The 7,937-nt window shown below is 34.4% G+C and overlaps 1 protein-coding gene across 2 annotated transcripts; it reads left to right on the forward strand.

Moving 5' to 3' along the window:
* Nucleotides 1-449: 449 nt before the first annotated feature.
* Nucleotides 450-7,672, forward strand: LOC101222369 (RNA polymerase I-specific transcription initiation factor RRN3). Of its 2 annotated transcripts, none has more exons than XM_011652448.2 (16): nucleotides 450-603; nucleotides 1,461-1,619; nucleotides 1,802-1,885; nucleotides 1,985-2,056; nucleotides 2,126-2,197; nucleotides 2,291-2,527; nucleotides 3,295-3,405; nucleotides 3,490-3,603; nucleotides 4,333-4,455; nucleotides 4,554-4,622; nucleotides 4,744-4,850; nucleotides 5,124-5,207; nucleotides 5,297-5,384; nucleotides 5,865-5,984; nucleotides 6,547-6,731; nucleotides 6,995-7,672. In XM_011652448.2, the coding sequence occupies exons 2-16, from the start codon at nucleotides 1,506-1,508 to the stop codon at nucleotides 7,293-7,295; spliced, it is 1,881 nt and encodes a 626-aa protein (XP_011650750.1). In that variant the 5' UTR covers nucleotides 450-603; nucleotides 1,461-1,505; the 3' UTR covers nucleotides 7,296-7,672. The 2 variants fall into 2 exon arrangements, with proteins under 2 accessions (XP_011650750.1, XP_004133864.1); XM_004133816.3 differs by having other exon boundaries at nucleotides 451-603; nucleotides 1,437-1,619.
* The last annotated feature ends 265 nt before the right edge of the window (nucleotides 7,673-7,937 follow it).

Raw genomic sequence — 7,937 nt, forward strand, 5'->3', positions numbered from 1 at the left:
AATCCTATTGATCGTAGTTGAATTTGCGAAAAATATAATAAATTACGGTTTTCTCGTAAAAAAAATGTTATTTAATAGTATTAGAATTTTAAAAAATAAATTCAATAGTTCGATCATAATATGATAAATTATCAAATAATCATACATAAAATGATGACGTGATATTTATTACTAACCTACCCACAGTAAACATCTCTACGTATATAATTTGATTTGGCATAATTAAAGTTGCAATAGTGTCAAGCTTAATTAATTTATTTTAATACGTTTTTTTAGGACGAAATAACATTACTTGTAGGGACATATTGGAGGGAAGCGCCAAAAATTGGGGGGGAAAACTCGGACCGGGTTGAGCCGGGTTAGGTTATGATTGAAGACGGGAAGTTCCGGTTGGTGCCCGGTTCAGCCAATACACCTATTGGCCATTTGGAATTCATTCGGATGCTGCTATAATATGTTCAATCCCCTTCGTTCGCATTCGCCGTCAGCTGCTTCTCTCTCCCAATCTTCGTTCGACGGTCGCAGTCCTCATCGGTCCCTCTACTCTGCCGTTTGCCCTTGTAGCTGGTTTCGCTGGATCTCAATCTAACCCACTGGTCTCAGGTTCGTCTTCTTCATTCTCTGAGATACTGCATCTTTTTTTTCTTGGCTATTTAAACTTCTTGTGACTGGATTCTGGGTTTTTATTGGGTAACTATGGGGTCTTGTTTACCGGTTACGTTGGTTTTCGCGTTTGTCGGAGCTGGTCAAAGAAGAATTATACTAAAAGGCTTTTGCTATTTCATTGCTTGCAAGTTGTCACTACACAGAATTCAATTAAAGCGGTTAACGTTTTTGTTGTTGTTGAAATCTTAAAATTCGTTGATATTTTCACGTTTTTAAAGTTCCTAGTTCATTCAATTCGAGGGTTATTATCACTATCATCATTACTACTATTATTGGAAGAGTATTTTGTAGTTCTTTGGTGTGATATGTACATGGGACATAATGCTTCCGTCTATTTTTTTTGGAAACTGACATGTGGTCGTGTTGTATTCGCGTTTGTGACTATTGGGGAAGAATGTACCGGGGATATGGCAAGGTGGTCTATTCTCAATGTCATGTGATGAGACTAGTCATGTTGTTTCTGCGTTAGTTCACGTCTTCAAAGTTTTTTTTTCGTGTTTTTGTTTTGATCAAAGTTCCAAAACTAGCACGTTTGCTCTCATTTTGATGATTATCTCGTTCAATGTTTCTTTGAATTATTTATTTTTGTATGAATAAATTATTTTCAACGATGTTCCTAATAAAATATTTACTCACGTTTTCTGTAAACGAACCCTTTTCTTCCAGTTGGTTTTGAGTCTGACTTATCATGCACGAAGGAATCTTATTTACCTTTTATTTTCCCTAATTATTTTGTTTGAATCTTTTGTTCATTTGTTTTCATGCTTCAGGTTTGAATTTTATCCTGTTCTCAGGCCCCACTGTGACGACAGGAGTTCAATAGGGGCTGGGCTTTAATCATGGGGGCGGAACTGGAAAATAATCAGGCTCAGTTGCACGCTATGGAAGATGTTAATCTCACAGATGCCCAGTTAGTTGATTTCATTAGGGGTTTTCTTAGTTCAGTGTCACTGGTATTGTTCTCTTAACATCATTATTGGTCTTTACTTAAATAAGAGATCATATAGCCATTGATTTTCGAAGTGCACTCTCTTAGTTTATTATTTGGGACGTGCGTTTGGGTTCTCACTGCTAATCAAGTTATTTTTTGAGGAATAACTGTTGTAACCCTATGAAATCTCTTCCATTGGTGTAGGGAGATATCGATGGGTATAACCAGCTTGTGGGTGTTATACACCACAGGGATCGACTATCTCCCGATGAGGTTGCCTTGCTTGTGGTATGTTCTTTTCAACACATCTGTTTTTGACAAATGATACGAGATTTAACTTCACGTTAAATATTATCTAGTTTGTAACTCACTTGATGCACTTAACAGACATGTTTGAAGGCACTATCTGGAGCAGTTTCTTGTATAGATATCATTCTCCATGAATCTCTGCTTGCAGCAGTAAGTTTATCTCTAAACTCCGAGTCACTATCCTGCAATTTTGTTGTTGTAATGAAAGTTCTTTCTCAGATTTTTAAAATGAGCTTGTGGGATTACGGATCTAATGTGATGGATGCCCTGATTGAACTAATAATATCCCTGGTATGAGAATTTATGATAATAGTTTTCACATTTTCTCTAGGCTCAGCTAAGAGTTCCAAGTTTTTCTGATTTTTTTTCTTTTCACTGTTTCAGGCTGTTTCAAATGGAAAATATGTGGATTCATGCTTGGATATGCTTGTAAATAACTTCATGCCGCCCAATTCCTACATGGATTTACTGAAGAAACCACATGGTCTTACCAGAAAGGAGGAAGTTCTTTCTCGAGTGCACACAGCTCTAAAAGATATATCGGACTTGGTGCCTCTTGCACCGTTGAGATTGGAGCAGAAAGTTGTCCATAAAATGCAAAGGGTCTTTTTCAATGAATCTGTGAGTTGAATTTTCATGGGCTAAAAGTTGCCTTAGAGAAATCCAACTGAAAGTTGTTTTTATTTCTCATCAAAGATCATCGATATTTTATCTCTGTAATGTTTTCTCTAAAAAATATTGCTAATTTTGGTATTTTTTAAAAAAATTTCCACCATTGTTTTCTTTTCACGATCATCATTCCAATGACTATTGGAAGTTTGGTGTGAAGCTGAAAGCCCATTACCAGTTTGTATCCTTTGGCTTTGGCACACTGAAGTATTAGATAACTAGATTTATATTGTTTCGAATTTTATTACCCTACCAAACATAGTTCAAACTAGAACAATGCCTCAAAATGATTTATAGATGAAATGCAGTGTATATTTACTAGATGCTGCACTGGTACGATCTTTGAACGTACGCACTTCTCTTAAATTTTGTGAATAAGTACATTCATATGATTCAGATTGATAGGTCATTTAAAGAGTCAGGTACAAAAAAGATGATTACATTTTCAAAATCCCTGACTGAAAATTTTTATAGATGCTTTTTGCTTGCTTTGAGGAGAGAAATTGCTTTGATATCTTTTTAGAATAATCTTTTAAAAGCTCAATGTCTATTTCACCTTCAAAACACTTGCACTCTTTGTAATGGTTTTTTAAAAAAATTAGATTATTTTTAAAAAATATAGTGTCTCCTACTTACACTTGTTTAATCCCAATGTAGTGTGTGTGTGTGTCTATACATATATTGTGTCTCCCACTTACATCTGTCTAATCGCTCTGTAGTTGACCACGATATATGTGGAAAACATGTTGAGGTTGGAAAAGGGTGCACTGAGTGAATTTGTTGGGAGAAAGATCTTAACTGCGCTGGTGGATAAGCTTCTAGATTTGGATGTAAGGGAACACAAGTATTTTACTGCACATTTGTTTATGCGATTGCTTTATCATTAATATTAATTAGGTCTAACCTTCTGGTAGGTGGAGATTGGGTGGGATGATATCCTACAAGACGATTTCAGTAAAGGAATTTTTGAGATGGAACTTGAAGATGACGACGACACTACAGATGATATTAATGAGGATTCTAGTGAGGTATGATATTCGATACCTAGGCTGGATGTTGAAGGAGATTTCTTCAACTAAGTTGTAATGGTATTTAATCTCTTTCTTAGCTTTTCTTCGTTTTGTTTTGAAGAAGAGCTTGAGGCTTATGCCGTAAGGCTCATCTATAGGCAAGACTCTACTCTTTAACTTTTAGCCTCAAGATTTACCCATTTGTTGAAAAAAAAGGCTTACCCATTGGTAAAAAGGCATTAGTAATAATGATTATGATTAAGAACAGAATTGATTTGTGTCATTCTTTTAAAATACAGAGGTTTAAGTTGTGATGATTTGGACTATTGCTACTTTTAGTATTGTGCTTTTAAAAACATTGAAGACGATAAATTATAGTATAAGTTAATCCTATTAATGATAATAGTAGTGATGTTATAAATATCATTTTAAAATATATATTTTTTTAAGTGGCAATTGACGGGGTGAACTTTTTTTACTACTACTATAGTTTTATGTTTAACAACACGTGGTCATGCCAATTTTAGATTTGTAAAACGTTTTTAATTAACTTTGAGGCTTACAACTTGCCTTGAAGCTAATTGTCTTTTGGGTCTACATAGTTTATACTCAAGCTGAGTCAGGTTTTTAGAAATGATATGTGACTTTTTTTTTTGAAAAATTACTTACATTTTGACTTTTCTGCCATACATCTTGATGCTTCTTTTAATTCATGCCGTTTTTTGATTGGCTAAATTTAATTGCTAGCTTCCAAGAGAACTAAGCCGTAGAAGCTTAGGTGGAAATGTAATTGCTGAAACGTTAGATAGCTTGATTGTTCTAACATTTGAACATCTTGAATCATGTGAACGTGATGGACGATTGAATGAGGTACCTTCTGTAGTTTATATAATTTTCTTTTGTTCTCAATTTCTTTGTTTTGTTCTGCAAATATGAATCATTCCATGTTTCTTTAATGTGGAGGTCAGGTTTTTGACATTTTACTCCTATCATTCCAAAGAACTGTTCTGACTGCTTACAAGTCTAAATTTGCTCAGGTAATTAACATGCCCTTGCCATAATTCTCGATATTTGCTTGGTTTAGTGGGCCCTCATTTTATATAATTTTTTTTGTTTATGGAGACTGAATGACTTGCTTTTGATGCCTTTTTTTGGCAGTTTATCGTGTTCTATGCTTGTTCATTAGATCCTGAAGTTTGTGGTGCGAGATTTGCCATTTCGCTGGCTGATATGTTTGTTTCCTGCAATGATCCTCCGCTTATCAGGTATTAGCAATTTATTAGAATTTTATATACAATTTGTTTGAATAGCTGAGTAGCCTTGTACATAAAATATAATCTTACAACTTCCCTCTGTCTCACACACTAGTGGGTTCCCTGTCTGAACCTGCCCTCAAACAAATATTTTCATTTTTTCTACAAAAATGAATTTGTTCTTAGCCTTTGAAAACACAAAAAAAAAAAAATTCGTCCTCCTTTTCTTTTTTCTTTTTAATATAAAAATGAAGTTAAATAATGTATGTTTGCAATGTTGTGCAGGATGAGTGCTGTTTCATATCTTGCTAGTTTCTTATCTCGTGGGAAGTTTTTGACAACCTCTTTGGTTACAACTATATTGAAAAGGTTAACTTGACAACTTCAACTATATTTTGATGAAATTAATATCGGTAGGGTGTGGCTCTAAGTCTAGTTTTGCTTCTTATTTCTTTCAGACTGGTGGATTGGTGTTTAGAATATGGCAAAACACTGAATGTTGACCCGAACCCAAAGGCTCATAAAGTATTTTATTCTGGTTGCCAGGTATACAATGCTTGAACTCCTTATTGCTAGACTAATGCATTTACTTGGTCTTCTACTTCTAAATTCTGTTGTAATTATAACCCTACCCAAACTTATTCTAGCTGGGATTTTTTCCCTTGTAAAATATCTTTCCCACTCCAACTCCACTAACACGGAAAGATAATTTAACCTCTGAGATTATTGTTATCTAATTCTCCCCCTTATATTCATGAAAATCAAGGGGTCAATTGGCAAACCCTGAAATAGTTTTTTCGGTTACTTTATTTTATTTTTGTTATTTTAAAATCTCCCTCGTTGAGTCCCAAAGAAATAAAACTGGACTTTGAAATATTGATTCAATTCTAACTCCCTTGCATTGCATCTTGGAGAATAAACTTCATGAATGTGTTGGTTAATTAGAAAAAATGGCATTCTTGCAGTTTTTCATTTACAAGATTTAGAACTTTTTTCCCCTTTTTTTTAATGATTTCATTTTTACAGGCCATAATGTATGTGCTTTGCTTCCGGATGAGGTCCATTTTGGAAATTCCACGTCTGAAGTCCCAACTTCTGCTTATGCCCATAGGTCCACTCTTGACGCATAGATTAAGCCCACTGAAGGTGGGTAATTGGTTGACCCCTTTATCCTTGGTGGTTTATGTTTTGTTATAAATTGTTCGGCTATTTATTCCTTGTCCTTGAAATCAACGTTTATGATCTAAAACCAAGTAACCATATGGTACTTGAGGTCCATTGATTTTTTTTTTAAATTCATATAGCCTCTATTCCTCCCTCTTGAGAAATTGGAGATATCTTTTGCAAATCCAATGGTTCAGGCAATATGCCCCCCTCTTTTGCAAATTTCATACATCAATAAAACTTGTTTCTTGTAATTATATAACCTTTCAATTTTTGTGGTAAAAACGTTAATCTTCCTCATGGGCACCATCCATTAAGTTGGAAATATTTATAAGTTAACATTTTGGCTTTGGAGCTTGACGTCTTCTTTTGTAATTTTGCAACTCCTCTCCATTGCTTCACAATATTGAATCCACGAATCTGGGATTTCTGCTGTAGTTTTGATGTTGTGTCATTAACCTCTAAAATGATTCATTCATGGTCTGAAGCGCTGTTCTTTGCAATTTTCTTAAAACGAAATTTATTTTAATTTCTTGTTTAACAGGTTTGCCTTCCATCTATTGTTGAGGAATTTCTTCGGCAGGCAAAAGTTGCTAATTTATTTACACCGTCGGAGAATTTTATATTCAATGGTTTGCTGGAGTCTGACTATTCAAGAAGTTTTGGTGGATTAGAAAGGCTCGACATGTTTTTTCCGTTTGATCCTTGCTTATTAAAAAAATGTGACAGGTATATACTCTTATTGTTAATCTTCTTTATTTCCTTTTCAAGACAACAAATGATAGATGGATCATAGAACCATTATAAATATGAACACACGCAGAAGAATTTATAAAATGATTCTGCTTGCTCATTGTGGCTATGCTTTATATTCAAAATGATTGATTGGTAAGAGTGAGTACGCTTGAGAACGTGAAGGTGTACTGATGTTTTGTTTGACTTTTCGTTTGAATTATTGACTCATGCTTTGTTGTTCCTCTTTGTTTATGAAGATATCTTCGGCCACATTTTGTATACTGGTCGATGGTCAGACCTACCTATGACGAAGAAGAAGAAGAAGAAGAGGATGATGGAGGTAGCAGTGATGAAGATGCAGAGATCTTTCCAGATAGAATTGATGAAAACCTTATGGATGATGAAGCAATGGCAATAAGCTACGACGACCAAGATTTTGATCTTGATTCTGGATTAAACAAAATGTCCATCACACCAAGAAATTCACTTCAGTACCGATGTGATTTTGTTCAGATGCCCTCGAGAATCCGACCCTCAATGAGTCCAGAATTCTTTTGATAACATATCGCAGCTTGAATAGTTAACTGGAATGCTAATGAGAATGGCGCTGGGGGCAGATGCATATTTCCATGAACATGGTGATTGCAAATCTAGTTTGGGTTTTTTGGGTTTGTCTTTGTTTTTACTTAAAATGTATGATAAATAGGTGGGTTAGAATTGTTGGTTGGGGGTGGGTTCAGTTTTGAATTATTCCTTTTTCTAGCTTTGCAGCGCTTTGATTATTGCCCTTGTTATTCTTTACACTCCAGGCTTGTAATAGTTTTAGTAAGTCATCAAATACTGCCAAAATTTTGTACTCTTTTCAGTGATACATGTACAAGTAAAAGTTTTCCTTGTAATTCAAACCCATCTAATTAGGCTTTCTTTCTTTTTCAGCCTTCACTCTTCTTTAAGACCATGATATCACATCTCTCCCCTTGATAGTTGGTCCCTGTCTTTCTGCACTCATGGGTTGAGTGCGTGTTTTATTGTCAACAATTATTTTAAAAGCTACAATAATATAACAAAGTTCTACAAGTTAAAAGTTTTATCAATAAGTTCAATACATAAGTTTTATCAATATATAAGTATTTAAAAAAACTTAAAAGGGAAGTTTTAAGTCTATTTTTAAGAACTTATTACTTAAAAAAGATATATTTT

This window comes from Cucumis sativus, chromosome 3 (genome assembly GCF_000004075.3).
Source record: "Cucumis sativus cultivar 9930 chromosome 3, Cucumber_9930_V3, whole genome shotgun sequence".
Taxonomy (NCBI): domain Eukaryota; kingdom Viridiplantae; phylum Streptophyta; class Magnoliopsida; order Cucurbitales; family Cucurbitaceae; genus Cucumis; species Cucumis sativus.